At 39.3% G+C, this 15,386-nt stretch overlaps 1 protein-coding gene across 1 annotated transcript in view; it reads left to right on the forward strand.

The window, feature by feature from the left end:
* The window catches only part of PDGFC (platelet derived growth factor C), a 225,217-nt gene extending 211,413 nt beyond the window's left edge, over positions 1–13,804 (forward strand). Inside the window, exon 6 of the mRNA XM_090036308.1 lies at positions 310–13,804. Coding sequence (XP_089892434.1) covers positions 310–426 — 117 coding nt within the window. The 3' untranslated portion in view covers positions 427–13,804. The remainder of the gene's footprint in view (positions 1–309) is intronic.
* Positions 13,805–15,386: the final 1,582 nt, after the last annotated feature.

Consider the following 15,386-nt stretch of genomic DNA (forward strand, 5'->3'; position numbering starts at 1 on the left):
GTGCTCCAAAAAAAAAAAAAAATCCAAGAAATCCCAACTACAAACAAGGTTGTTTTGACCAAGGTAAATGCCTGCATACAATGTCTTAAGAAAGTTTGTAGTGGACTTGAAGTAAAGCCAAAAAAAACCCCAAACCAAAACAAAATACTAATGAGTGGAATAAATGAGGAAACTCAGCTGTGGAGTGACTGAGGTTTTTTTTTGGTGGTTTTCCTGTCTTCCAATTTACTACTACTAGTGCACTGTATATCAGACTCAAAACCATTTAATGATTTATTTAAAGGATTGGCTTGTATTGTCCTCTTTCAGGTTCTTCAACTGAAGCCCAGAAGCGGCATAAAGGGATTGCATAAATCATTGACAGATGTACCCCTGGAACACCATGAGGAGTGTGACTGTGTGTGTAAAGGGAATACCGAAGGATAAATGTGACTAAATGTGCTTGTTTCTTCCAAAGCACATTCAATCAATGGCTAATTCTGTTATGGGGCTTGTGCATTATCTCCTTTATAATCTCAGTTGTATGCTTTGGGAATCTTCCATCTTCAGGATTTACAGTGAGGTCTAAAAAGAGGAAAATTCAAACTGGGATTATATGTTGTATAACAGCTCTGACTGGAGGCCCAGTCAAAGGATGGGAGAAAGGCATCATGAGGGATTTAAAAGATATATATATTGTCTCTTTCAGTTGTCTTGACATTACATGGATTTTATATTTAGGAGTATAAAAATTAGAATTCTCACATCATGAAGACTTGACCCTGATGGCTGTCTTACTTCTACAGCTTTAGTTACACCTGCCTTATGGTTGACAACATCTGGAATCTTTCTTTCTGTACTCAACTACTCCCATGTGCTCTAAATCAGAGTGTTCTGTGTCTTACCAACATGGTTTAAAATAAATTGCCTTGTTCTGAATTAAACTTAATTTGTCTAATACTAGAAAAGACTGGATTTTTCCATACTCTTAAAACTCCTGCCTTTTAAAAAAAGCTGACTGGACAGTAAGTGTGAGCTAATAAGGAGAACACTAAAAAAGAACAGTGCCTTTATTCTCACTACTATGGCCTACAATTTTTTGTTTGTATTTTTTAATTGTGTACATTTTTATACTCTCTTTTTGACAGTATATTTGCTTTTCTAAACTTGTTAAATATATCTATTTTTACCAAAGGTATTTAATATTCTTTTTTATTACAACCTAGATCAACTATTTTTTAGTTTTGTAAGATGTTAAAGCCAGAGATATACAGTTGGAGGATCAGAGATGTGGTTACTATGGCAAAGGAGCATCTATTTCTACATTGTATGTTGTTAGACAGTGAAACAAATCTGGGTTTGCACATTGAAACAGAGAAATGACAAATGGAAAGATGATCAGTGGGGATTAAACTTTAAGCTTGTTAGTTACATGAGATGGAAAATGTTGGAATCAAACATTACTATAAATGGTTTCCTCAGTAGCTTTCAAAATTGATCTCTATATTCTGACCTTTTTATAAAATATATACATACATATACACATATATGTATGTACATATATATACATATATATATCAGGCTAAGTTAAACCCATTCCAGCTTCTTTGGTCACTTAATTTCTTTGATAAGGAAGATCTACAACATCATGAGAAGAGAAGTTCAGTTGCTTATTGCCTTCATGATACAGTATGTTCGTGGAAAGGCAGCCATGTTAAAAGCTCCAAGTATATGGTTTTTCACTGAGAGTTTGTTCAATTAAAATTAGGTGACTCCCAAGATTTAACTCTCTTCAGTCCAGTTCAAAGAACTATGTTTTGGTTTTTATGTACAGTATATCCTTTAGACAGTACACATATCAAACTCTATGTCAATCGGAAAAAAAGCAGTAAAGTATTTTGCTTGTAAAATGCTTTAACATTATGCTTAGTTTATTTTTTGACTGTTGGATATACAGATTGTAATGAATCACCAAATAAAGTAACAATGCTAATTTTGGGAGAAAAAAAAGGCTATGTGCACTTATGTGTTAGTACCTTGTATGCATTAAATATACCAAAATAAGAAAGGAAACAATGCCAATACTGTTTTTGCCTGGATGAAAATGTTTGAAAAATATAAGCTTTTTACACAGCAAATGTTAATGAGCGAAATCTACTGTGTTCATAAGTAACTTCAATTCACACATTTCTTAACTTTTGAGTCTTTGTGTACAGACAAGGTTCTTTGGGTAAATGTCATATCTTTTATTAGACCAACTTAATAGTTGGAAAAATTGTTCTTTGCAAGCTTTCAGGCACAAACACCCTTCTTCAGGCACTGGGAGAGTCTGCTGTTGTTTTGTGTTCTCCTACGTGAAATAGAAACCAATATGCCAAATTCAGATCTGTGAAAATGCAAATGTGTGGCAATGAGAATCAGAAGCCATGGGAGACAATAGGTGTAAGACAGGTAGGTGGAGGCGGGGAAATCGAGGAGTGTTGACCTGGTGATCAAATACAACTGGTAAAATGTATAGAAGTTACCTGGGGTTATTGGATGGCAAACAGGATACAATGTGCCATAAATCCAATGTCTATATTTAGTCTGTGATTTTTTGTATCCAGTAGATTTATGAAGTGAGGTTTGTATGCTTGTCTACAAAAGGTGTTTTGTAAATTTCCTTTGAGGATTAGAACTGAGAGACTGGAGAAAGAGTGGTTGTCTTGTGAGAAGTGTGCACCCACAGGTAATTGGATATATATGTCTTTGATAAATTTTCAGTGTGCATTCATTCTCATACACAGTTGTTGTTTGGTTTCTCCTACATATTGTTCATCAGGTCATTTAGTGCACTGGATAGGATGTATTACATTTATGGAGGTGCAGGTGTAAGATCCATAAATGCTGATGTTTCTGTTGTGGGGTATAGTTATTGTGGGAGTAGTGGAGATATGTGTCAGGTTTTAAATTCCTTGTCCCGGTATGGTCTGGATCTATTAGGTACATTTTGGAAGTTTACTTCTAGTGATGAGTTTGGTCAGGTTTAGTGCCTGTTTAAAGGCTAGTATGGTTGGTTCTGGGAAGATCTCATGAAGAATTGGACCTTCTTTTAGTGTGGATTGCAACTGTTTGAGGTTTTTCCATATAGGTTCCAGGGCTGAATGGTATGGCATAACTAATGATGCGCCATTTGTGGAGATTTTCTTTTTGTGCTGCAGCAATTTTTCATGTGGTATCTGGGTGTCTTTTTCAAAAGTGTGACCTATCTCTCTGCAGGATCTATCTCTCTGTAACTCCTTGTTGAGTGAAGGCCCCTTTGAGGTTTGTGAGGTATCGATCATGTGTGTTCTCTTTTGCTCATCTGTTAAACAAACAGACTTAGGCTGAGAATAGAGGTATGATGAGACTCAGAAATCTCGTGTTTCATTCCAGACTTGTAAAGTAGTAATAATCTTGTGTTCATCCTCGTGGTCACAAATATTTCTTCCTTTGTTCCCTCCTAGCCTTGGCACTTCACCCCACCTTCTTTTTTCCCCATTTTCCCTCTCCACTCCTTGCCTCAGTCCCAATTTTCACCCACTTAACCTCTCTTTCCCCTCTTCTTACCCATCTTCCTTCCCAATCTCTTTTCATCCCCACGCTCTTCATCCCAATTTACCCTCCTTCTTACCCTTCCCACCTTCCCAACACTTTATTTCCCCACTTCCATCGCACCCTCTTCTTTTCATGTTGACTAGCCTGTCCCAGTCTTCCTCGCCTTCAAGCTTTCTTTAATCTGAGTATCCCTCCTAGTCCATGCCTGTAGGCTGTCCATCCTCTCCAAATTTGAGACAGGCTGCTTTGTCCAGGCTGCTTAATGTCATTAAAGTGTACTGAGAACACAGGAGAGAGAGCATCCTTGCTCTCAGTTCTCTTGGCAGCACAACTATCCACAACAGCCAGGAAGAGCAGTCACTTGGAAAATCCTACTCCATCCTCCCAACGTTGAGATGGAATATGCTGTGTCACTCTGGAGAGAGAGCTTGTTTGCCATCTGGTTGGCGCACAGAAGTTGAGAAGAACAGAAGCATGCCCAGTACAAAAAGCATCCTGTGAGACTACGTATGGTCTCTAGTGAGTGTGTGCAAACTAGAATTGTTTTAATCAAATATTTATACCTCGGCCAAGCTTTGAAAATGTATAGCAGCAAGGGCAGATTTTGGTGTCATGATCTTAATATTGCCTGATCGCTATATGTTAATGTGTTGAATAGCTTATATCTTATCTGCTGTATTTATTCTACACTGTTTTAAGTATCTTTGCATTCAGAAAAGTCTTTGACTGATTTGAAGAAAGAGACTTGGTATAAGTGGTGGAGGGCCTGAGGGGAGCTGGTATGAGTAGATTAAATACTGAAGGTAAACTGAAATCCACAGTAGAAATAATCATTACTCATTTTATAGAGAAATTAGAAAAATAAGGCACATAAGAACATGCGCATCCATTTTGTACTGACAATGATGTTTTAAGAAGGAACCAGAAAAATATTTATATGTAGTATAGTATTAAATACATTTAGCAGTTTCCTCCCTTTTCATACAACTCCAATAAAATGAAAAAGTCACAGACATCAATGAAAAGCATTAATTATTCTAGGTGTAATTATGTTGTTTGTGACAGTAGTGGTACATAATTTTCTGAGAAAATGCTACCCTCAGTACTACTGAGATGTTCAGGATCTGAAGATTGTTTTAACAAACAAATAATAAATAATGTTTATATACTCTATGCAAGTGATAAGTGTGAGTGACATTTTACATTTTCAAAGCCACACCAGGAATCTTTTATTAATATAAGTTAGTTTGGATGGCAGTATTTTGCAGCCACTATGCTCTAATAGAAACAAAATGATACAATGCACAAAGCAGTGGAGAATCAGGCTCAGGGAGAAGTCAGGATGCACTGGGATGTCACAGTAAGATTAGGGATTTTTTTTGTTCTTTTTAATGTTATGAAGTCAGAGGTCATGGACATCCATCACAGAAATAATTAGGCCTTAGAAAAGGTTTGAATACAATGCAAGGTTAAATATAAATACAGCATATGCAATAACTGGTAAGTGACTAGTTTAGGTTTCCAGTACTCCTGAGGGGTTTGTCAAATGCGGGATTGTCTTTTAGCTTGGATTAACAACCTGAAACGTAGTTATTTTCTGATGCTTTTTTTTGTAATGTGCAAGGGTGCCACTGTGTGCAATTCACACAGTACTGTTTTCTGAAACCATGTCTCAGCCTCTCTCCTTTCCTGCATTTTGTGCCATTTATTTGATCAGCACAGGGACAGAAATCAATTCTGCTTTCAGCTACAGCTGTTACATGGAAGCCGTAGAAAGAACATCACAGCAGCAATAGCTCCCAGCTGCAGCTCAGAAAGAACAGAGCCTTCAGCTCAGTGACTAGGTCACTGCAGGAGAGAGATTAAGGAAAAGATACAGACAGGAAGAGTTAGAAATAATACCAGTTTTTGAGTTAAAGGAATTAAAGAACAAAAAAGGAACATATGTGCAGGACAAGGTTAAAAATATTGTAAGGAAAGAGAAACTAATGTGGGGATGCAGAAAGGGAAAAGTGTTAATTAAATTCTGAGGCAATACTAGCTTGATTTCATATGCTGATGTAGTGCTTAATCCTGATTAGGCTTTCTTAAGATACACTACCGATGAATACAGGAAGCAGTGTGTGCTAGTGGAAAAGAAAGATATTAAGGTGTACAGTGCTGTTTTATTATTATTTGATTTTGATACACTGCCAGTCACTAAGGTTAAGTCATTCCTTATATTGGTTGGCTCTATTTAGCAAAGCTGTTTATTACATAACTGGAAAATATTCCTGCTGCACATTTTGAAACAGGATCACCCAATATTCTTCTTGCCATGCTATAAGGGGGAAAAAACACCTGTGTAAATTCTTAAATGATATTTTATTTTTCTTTATTTCTAAAGATTTTGCAATCAAAAATGAAATGTTATAGTTAGGTAGCTTTTTAAAAAAATACAATTTTCTCATAACAAGCTAGATGACTTTTATACCTAAATCCACAATCCAGATCTACTATTAAAAAATATTTCCAATACTCTGTATCATCTAAAACTTTTATTTTACTGTCTCATAAGTACATTGTTTTTGTCTATTATGATCCATATATTTAGCTTGAATCAGAAATCATAAAACAGTAGTTTTTCTCCTTCACTTTTAGAGACCTCCAATCTTAATTGCAAAGGGATCTGCACTAGTATATAGCAATGTGTTATGCAGGCAAAGATTGAAAATTGGCACCAGTAGGTGAAAAGCCTATGTTTTGTTCATTGAAATGAAACTGCTAGGCTTTGTTTTTGTGTTTTTCAGGATATGTGTTGTTGAATTCCAAAAGCAAGGATGTGTTTTTGCCCCTACACTCTTTGGATCTTCTTCTTGGTATTCCTGAACTGCACATTTAAAGATATAGAAAGGTGGAGTGTACCTTTACACAAGATTGGACGGGAAAATTTTTAGCCTGTCATGACTTAAGGCGAAGACTCAAATTAGAAAGGTTCTTATCAAGGAGCTTCTATTCACTAATGATGCTCCCCTTACAGACCATGACAAAGACCTACTACAAGAACTCATAGATCACCTTTCAACAGCTTGTCAGGCATTTGCTCTCACTATCAGTATAAAAGAACCAGTTGTACTAGGACAGGGAGTTCCACAAGATCCATCAATCACCCTTAATGAGAACCAGCTAGAAATAGTCCAAAAGTTCAGCTACTTAGGTTTTACAGTGACCACCAACCTCTCAGTGGAGGAAGAACATAATGTTTGCATTGGAGAGGCTGCCACCACCTTCATCAGACTAACTAAAAGAGCATGAGACAACTCAAAACTTACCATCAAGCTCAAAATGCTAGCCAGAAAGCTTGCATACTCAGCACTCATGTGTGATGGGGAAACATAGACAACTTATGTACTTCAAGAGAAAAGGATAAACAGTTTCCACCTGTGCTGCTTATGCCACATACTCACATATCAAATGGCAAGATAAAGTTACCAACACAGAGGTTCTTCAAAGGGCAAATACACCAAACATGACAGCCCTACTCAGATAGAGATGGCTGGTCTGGCTAGGCCTTCTGAACAGATTGGTGGAAGATGGACGTATACCCAAGGACATGATATTTGGGGAACTGTTGGAGGGAACAAGAACAACAGAATGCCCCAAGCCTTGCTATAAAGATACATGCAAGTAAGATAGGAAGGCATTTGGACTTGATCCTGGCCAATGGGAAACCTTGGCAAGTGACTGGAACAAGTAGTGTCATCATTGTCACCAGGGCATTAAAGTCCATGACAGGAATTGGCTCCAACAGCTTCAAGAGAAAAGAATCCGTAGGAAGCAAGCAGCTCCTGAACCACCCAACTGTGACACAGACATTTGCAACCACTGTCACAGATCATGCAAATCTCGGATTCGACTATTCAGTCACATGAGACACCAAAAACCATCTATGTCATAGGTTGCAATGTCCACTGTCTCTTGCAAATGAAAGGATGCCAATAATACTACTAATAATAGTTATCTTATCTATAGCTTATGTAGGCCACTTCAAAACATTGTAGACATATTTGGAAGTTTTTGCTGTGGATAATAGTAGAAGGTTTACAGTAAAAATAAGCCAATTTTCTGAGAAACACGTGGAGAGGCAATAGGCATAGTTCTGTGGATGTTATGGGCCTTTACTTTTCTGGAGCTCATGGCAACTATTTATAAGATGTGATCAGCCTGCAGCAGCATCAAAAATATAGTTATTGACAGCTTGTGTTCTTAATATATTGCTACTACATTTGCTAGTTCTTCATATAGTCATGAAACTAAATATGATCACAGTTACTTGTCGTACACTGGTACCCAGATGTCCTAATCAGGATCAGGCCAACATAATTGATTAATTGGGTGCATCTACACAGGCAATCAATATGCATGAATAAACTGTGGAGGAAATTGCTCTGCAGTAAACTAGTCCTGAGAACAGTGTCTATATATGCACCCAGGTCAGGAGCAAATTGAGCTGGAAAGGAGAATTGTGCTCCTGTCGTGCACTGTACCCCCCTGCAGCAGCCAAGGGGAATTCCAGGTTCTGGCCACAGCTGCTTGGGTGCCAGCCCTAGGCTGGCTGGGGGCTCTAGGGTCTGCCCTGGGCTGGATGGGAACATGGAGGTGTCAGACCTATGCTTAGGGTGGCTCCATCGGGCAACAGAGGGGTTGCATGTGCCATGAGGCTCCTGCTGCCAGCTGCTGAGTTATGTTATGGTAACAGGCAGGAATGTGGCTCCCTTTTGACTATAATGATTGGGAGCAATTTACTTCTGGATCAGCATCTATACATGTGTTGCTGCATAGTAAATACAAGTACTATCCTGCTGCTGAGTTAATTAATCTGCTCCAACCTAATAGGGGCTCATGTGCAGATGCATGACAGCTAAGTAGTCTACTGTTCAGTAAATGTTTTGTGTACACATGCCCACTGCTAGACAAATGGACAGTAAAAGATGGTTCCTGCCCCTACTATGCCTAAAAGCTAAATAGATCATGATCCTGTTCCTTTGTACTAGAAAGAAGGGAAGAGATCTGTGATTCAAGAGTCAGTATGTGGGTGAACAAAGAGGAGCAATCAATGTTTATCGGTCACAGACTCACTTTACCCCAGTTTAAGAAATGTTGGGATCTTAGATGCATTGTTTGTAGTGCTATTAAGTATACAAGCAGTCCAAATATTCTAGCCAGGGGGTGATGGTGGAACTATCACTTCCACATGGAAACAGATAATGAGGAGTCTCATCACCCTTACCATTGGGTGTCAATGGTAATGGAGTAACCTGCAAGATACCTGCAGCAGCAAGGAATAATCAGCCTCTGCAACCTGGTCACCTTTGCTGCCCACAAGCCACCTGGTACAAAGGGAGAATTTCTGTCTCATCAGCCCTTGCCACCACTGATCCATCCCAGGTAATGGCAAAGGCTGATTGAGCTGTTTGAAATAGCAAAGGGGTTAATTTGTAGCATCCAGTTTCCTAGTCAGATGCCACTCCCCACACCATTCCAGCTGCTGCCACTGCTGCTACCACTAGAGTCTCAAGGGTCCCCCTCTCTCTTCCATCTTCTTGCTGCCCCTGCCCCTTGAGACAGTGAGACATGGGCAATGGGGCCAAAGGAGCTCACATCCAGGAGTTCAAGGGCACATATAAAGGGGATGCACAGGAGTGGGGGGCTATGTAGTACAGTTTGCAGGAAAAGTTGGTGCAGGCATGGTACAGTAGGGCAGGAGCATCTACCACATGGTTGCAGTGACCTTGTTCTAGGTTGTTGGACAGGCGACCTTTTATTATCCATAATGCTGAATCACAAGGGTACAAGGCTATATTTAAGAAAACTTTTAAAGAGATGCACAACTGCAAAAGGCATGAGAACCATTACTTCACATAATGGGTATAGGTTCCATTTTCTTTGGCTATTTAAATTCCTCAAACTGTAGTCATAGACTCATAAAGAAGTAAGGCTGCAAGAGACCTCCAAAGGTCATCTAGTCTACCCCACTTCCTGAGGCAGGATCATTCCCATCTAAACTATCCAAAAAAACCTAGAGTCCATACCAATCTGACCATGGGGTAAAATTCCTTCCTGACCCCAAATATGGCAATTGGTCTTACCCTGAGTGGAGGGGCAAAACCCTTTAGGCAGGAACCTCCAACTTTGGTTCCAGCAGGAGCATTGGTACACCCCAGTCAAAATCCCCAGCTTTGACTGTAGCCAACTTGCAAGGCTTGCAAGGGAGGATTAAAAACAATCTGACACATAGCAGAAAGAGGGGATAGGGCATCCAGAAAAGCCCAGAAGCATGGGAAATACCCTTGATAGAACACAGACATAGCTATGCCTAGATAATCCTCAACCAGTGGCTATCCAACCTCTTCTTGAACACTTCCAGTGAAGAAGAGTCCACAACCATCCTAGCCAGTCTATTCCACTGCTTCACTATCCTAACAGTGAAGAAGTGTTTTTCTGGATATCTAATCTAATCCTACTTTGCTCCAACTCCAACTTTAGTCTGCATCCTCCTCTCTGCAGCAAGACAGAAAAGGTGCTTTCCCTCGTCTTTATGGCAGCCCTTAAAGTATTTAAAGGCTGCTATCATGTCCTCTCTTAAGCACCTTCTACAATTAATGGAGGACAATATAATATGTGGCATTCAGTCACTTGCAGCTTAAACTTGTCCTAGATTCATCAACCACTAGAGAACAAGTATAACACCATTGGTCTCTCTTTTTTATTGTTTGCAGATACAATGATTTTACCTCTTTTAATAATCTTCCTGGTTTCTCTGAATGATTATTTTATAGACTCAGGTTTACAAGCTTCTCCTTCAGTTTGGTCTCCTCCACCTAAAATCAGTAAACAGCTTAATGTTTCTCATAATACTTTTGCTGTTACTGTGCTGCCCATTCCCATTAGCTTGATCATCACATTGGGCAGTTGTTCAATATCTTTGAAAGTCCCTTGTGAAAACATTCTCTGCTGGACCTCTTACCTTGTATCCTCCAAAACAGTAGTTGATTTGACCTTTTCTCCTACCAGTGTGGTTGATGACAGGGATACTTCCCCTCCCTGTCTCCCCTGTGATTCTGGCAAAATCTCAGAGTTAAAAATCTGACACCCCTCAGATCGGAGTATTTCAGTATAAATCAAACAAAACAGACAGAAGCTTGATGTTTTGACTATTGCCTCAATACAACTTCCCTTTACTAAAAATATAAAACAAGCTTGCATCTTATATTCCTTTCCATCCTTCAATCAATACCCTAAAACCACCTCTGTGCTCAAAATTTGCCTTTTTTTTTCTTGTTCAATGAAGCTGTTCAGCCCCTTAGCTCAGGGAAAAAGTCTTGTCTTTTAGACCCCAGACAGGAACTTTAGCAAGTCACTGTCTGAGTAAGCCTTCTCTCCTCACCAAGGGAATTTCCTTTAACCCTGTAGTGCATCCATAGTGATGTTTGTGTGAATGGTTTTCCATATTAATGTATTAACAGTGAAGAGCGAGATGGCAAAAGTAACATTTTCAAAATTACACAAAAGCTAGAATTCAAAGGTATTTTGGCACCTAAATCTGTGCGTAGGCATCTATTGGGATTTTCAAAAATGCCACAAGAGTAAAATGCTCTTGAAAATCCCACTGCATAGCTTCTTTTATATTTAGATAACTGCATATCTTTAAAGTTAGGCCCTAAGTGACTTTAGAACGAAAATCCTACACATGTACTGTGGTGGGGCAGTAGGGGTTGCTCCTGCACTGAGCCACCCACCTCACTGAGCCCAACCACCTTCTAGGCTCCAAGTGCCTCCCTGGGGATGCCTCACATCTGGCTGCCGACCCTTCCTGGAGCACACCTGCAAGCCTGGGGGTAACGCAGACACCACCCCAGGTCTGGACTGATTTGCCCCTGTGCTCCCTGGGAAACACGGTCCTAGTAGTTCTGAGGGGTACTTGACCCACTGCAAGAACTTGCTGTGCTTCCCTCAGTCTGAAGCACAAATAGTAGTCTCCCTTAGTCAGCCAAACCAAGGGGATCCCAAGGCATAATCTAGTCCCTCTCCCAACAAGTCTCCCATGGTAAGTACAGAGGAGAACTTTACTCGTTACAAGGAGTAGATTTGGAATAGGGTACAGAGTAGAGCAATATCAGAGAAATCCCTTAGAGAAAACAGTGGCATGGTAGCCTTTGATCACACATATGAGTTACTGAAAGCTATATAGCTACTTAGATCTCATGTAGCTTATTCACAAGTATCATCCAGAGGCAGGTGGAGATTCCCTTTGGAGGCAAGCAGTTCATTGAATGAGTTTTCAGTAGAGACAGCAAGTTTCAGACGGTCCATTACTGCACTCCAGTCAGCACTCCAGAATCTCATGTATCAGCGTCCTCATGCTTCAAAATGGTGGTGGGGGCATTTGAACTAAAGCTTGTTTGATACAGTACTTTAATTCAAACAAACTTTAGTTCAAGTGCCCCTGCCACCATTTTGAAGCATGGGGACACTGATACATGAGACACTGCAGCACTTTAATTATATTGGCTCTGGGAACCCCTCTAATTAAAGTGCCACTACTCCTCCACTTCTGGAACATGTGTAAAAGTGAACTGGGAATCAACTATAGGTAGGAATCTCAAGGAAGTTCATGTTAGCTTGCCCGAAAGCCAAAGATTTGCAGGGTCCCCAATACAGCAGCAGTTTCTTTACAGGTTTCCAATTCATTTGTAGATGCAATTGAGAATTGCTAATGTTTTTAAATGCCTTCAATTGACAGACATCTGATTTTATAAGAACCATGTTCTTTGTTGTGACAATCAAGATTGAAGAGGAGACATTTTCTGGCAGCTCCTGGAGTTGACCTCTTGAAGGACAGCATCAGGGATTTCTCAGCTGCTTTGTATTCTTCTAGATCAGAAATATAGTGGACCCTAATAATAAGATGCAACAATCTTTTCTTTCTTTCTTTCTTTTTTTGCTTAGCCATTTATTTTAAATGTCTTTTTTCAACCCTGACCTGTGCCTGGGTGTGCCATTCTTCCCATGTTGCTAATTCTTCATGCTGAAGCATTAGCAATACTAGTTTTCATTTCATTGCATAATTAGAGCTTTTATTTTTTTCAATTTTATTTTTTAATGTTTGAATGACATAACTTGCCTGATCTCTATGTACAAAAGGAAGCAGAAAAAAATAAAGTATTGAAACCTGTTAGACTGAAGGGCATGGCAACATATATGTTATCTTTAAAAAAAAAAAAAGTAGTCTGTTGCCACCATAGCAGATGAACCAAAGGCTAAATTCTAAACTATCTCAAGTTTTCAAAATACATGTGGAAAGTCACGTCTGCACAACACGTGGAATGTACTCTTGTATTTATGGATGTGGAAAATTCTTTTCCTTTCCACAGGGTGTAATGTGTGCACTATATTTTGAATGTGGTCATATAAGTCCCTTTATAAATTATACACACATTCCTGTATGTACTTATTTGTGTATTATAAGTGTACTTTCCTCCAAGTTTTCATAAGAGTTGTTCTTCCCTCAATTTTAATTGTTCACTTCTATAAATAAAAGATTTTACCATATATAAATATTGTACTTCTCTGTTGTACATAACACCATTAGCTTGGATTAAGTAGCTGTATTTCACTGGCACTAAGTAGCTCTAGTTATTTTTTAAAAGTGCTTTATGTGATCAAAATTATTTAAAACTTTAAGAAATATTTTAATATCTTAAAGGAAAAAAAACATTTTTTTATTGTAAAAGTTATTTCCAGCTCCAGTTTATTACACAGACTGCTAATATTAGGTTGTTAACTGTAGAAATGACAGAACTTACAGAACTGTAGTGTATTCATGGTAGAATTTTTCTTGACTTAGAAAAATTTTAGCCAGTACTCTGTCCCTCACTGCCCAAATACAGAAGTCTTTGGGCAGTGGTAATAGTTGCAAAAAAAGTTGTTATTTGTAACTATTTAGTTGGTCTAATAAAAGATATTGCATCTACCCAAAGACTTTGCCTGCCTTCTGTGCTTAGGCCAACATCGCTGCCGCCTAGATCCCTCAAATACAAAAGTAGCATTTTGCATGCTTTAAGCAAATGAAAATAAGATCTCTAAGATCAAGCTCCTAATATACAGAAGTATAAGAACAGCAGGAGTCAGTAATAGAGAAGTGGAAGCATCCCAAGCTGCAAGTGCTCCTACTGCACATATGGTTTGACTTGTGCATATTCATGGCTCCAAACTGCTATTTGAAAGAGGAGCTGATTGCAAGTGCCAGTGATTTCATTCTAGGAGAGAAGAGAAGCAAAGGTTAATTCTGAATCCAGCAAGGTAAGCATTGCTTCAAAAACCATACATTCATTATAAATAATCAGTAAGTTGCCTATATCCTGCCACATTTTAACACTTGCTAAAAGGGTGAGACAGCAGCACAGAGGTAACTAATGAGTTTGCCCAATGCAAAACTCCCCTGTGCAGGAGAGCTAGAGGGTGGGGGAAAAGAAGAGTGAACTTAACTTGCCTGGGGTGTCCCAGCATACGACATCTCCAGCTGAGTGGCGCAGATCTGTTCCAGCCCAGCTTCTCCAGGTAGGTAATGCAGAGCTGTTCTGGCCAAAAGGAACGGGGACGGGAGAATGTCATTCTGGTGCCCCTGTAAGCTGGTGCCTTGTTCACACCCCCCTACTTATGCTACTGGACAGCAGGAAAACTACTGGTTTCCCCTCATTGTGCTTTGGTGGTGACTTGAGGTATTTTTCTGCCTTGTATACTGATAGGCCTGGATTAAAAAAAGGCACAAGCTTAAAAGGTACTTTTTTAGTAGGTTAGAGGAGGCAAGGTGGGCATCTACATCCAAGAGTCGTACCAAGTGGGTTCTTTGGAGCACATCACCAGCATTGTTGGTGTGATGGGATCTCCTACAGATGGCATTAAAGCTCACTATTACACAGATTAAAATAATAAGAAAATGGGCCACTTGTTTAAAAAAATGTTCATACAAACTAAGCAGAAGTTTGTGATCCTTAAGCCTGTGTTACACTCTTTTTGTCTCCTGCACAATCCTAGCAGAGTTAAGATCTGTTTTCTCTCTTACTAATTCTCTCTGACTTGTATCTGGCAGCATAATAAATGGCAGTCGTCTTGGCATAAAGTAGGTCAAGGTCATGTGATAGCAGGAAAATGGACAAAAGTGTCTTGGAGTCTTGGATTTGAAAATACAGCCTGACTGTGAACCTCCAGTCCCTCAGAGTCTTACATGTAAGGGTCTTCTTTTACTGTGACTAACATGCTCTCTGCCAAGTACATGACAATAAAGTAATCTGCCTGGTTTCCATGTGTGTGGCCTCCATGAAATGGTAAACAGACCTTTCATAGACCACAAAGAGCAGGTGTCAGATACAGATTTTCTGACTCAACCTTCCACAGCACTGAGGAGTCATAAATGTCTTTATATTGCTGAAAATAATTCAAGCATATAAAAGTGAAAGAAATCCAGAGGGAAAACCTTGTTCGGAAAGCCTCCCAGTGAAAACCTTTTTCAGAAAGCCTCCTACTTGTGCCTGTGTTTCTAGAGTCTTTAAGGCTCTGTAATTTTTCACATCCTGCATCAAGAACAAAGGGTGAATTTCATAAAACTTTTCAGTTGTTCAGTGTCTTTTGCTACAGCTAAGAACGATGTTTTCAGTAAGTAGACAGGCTTACTATTTTATTCAAAGATCATGTGGAGGGAAACTCATTGAAGGTATTTGTTTGATCTTCAACAGGAAGAATAAAGCAGTGGTGCACAGGAGAAAATGTTCAAAAAAAGTAATAATGTGGAT

This window comes from Crocodylus siamensis, chromosome 2 (genome assembly GCF_052110815.1).
Source record: "Crocodylus siamensis isolate JL-2025a chromosome 2, ASM5211081v1, whole genome shotgun sequence".
Classification (NCBI taxonomy): domain Eukaryota; kingdom Metazoa; phylum Chordata; order Crocodylia; family Crocodylidae; genus Crocodylus; species Crocodylus siamensis.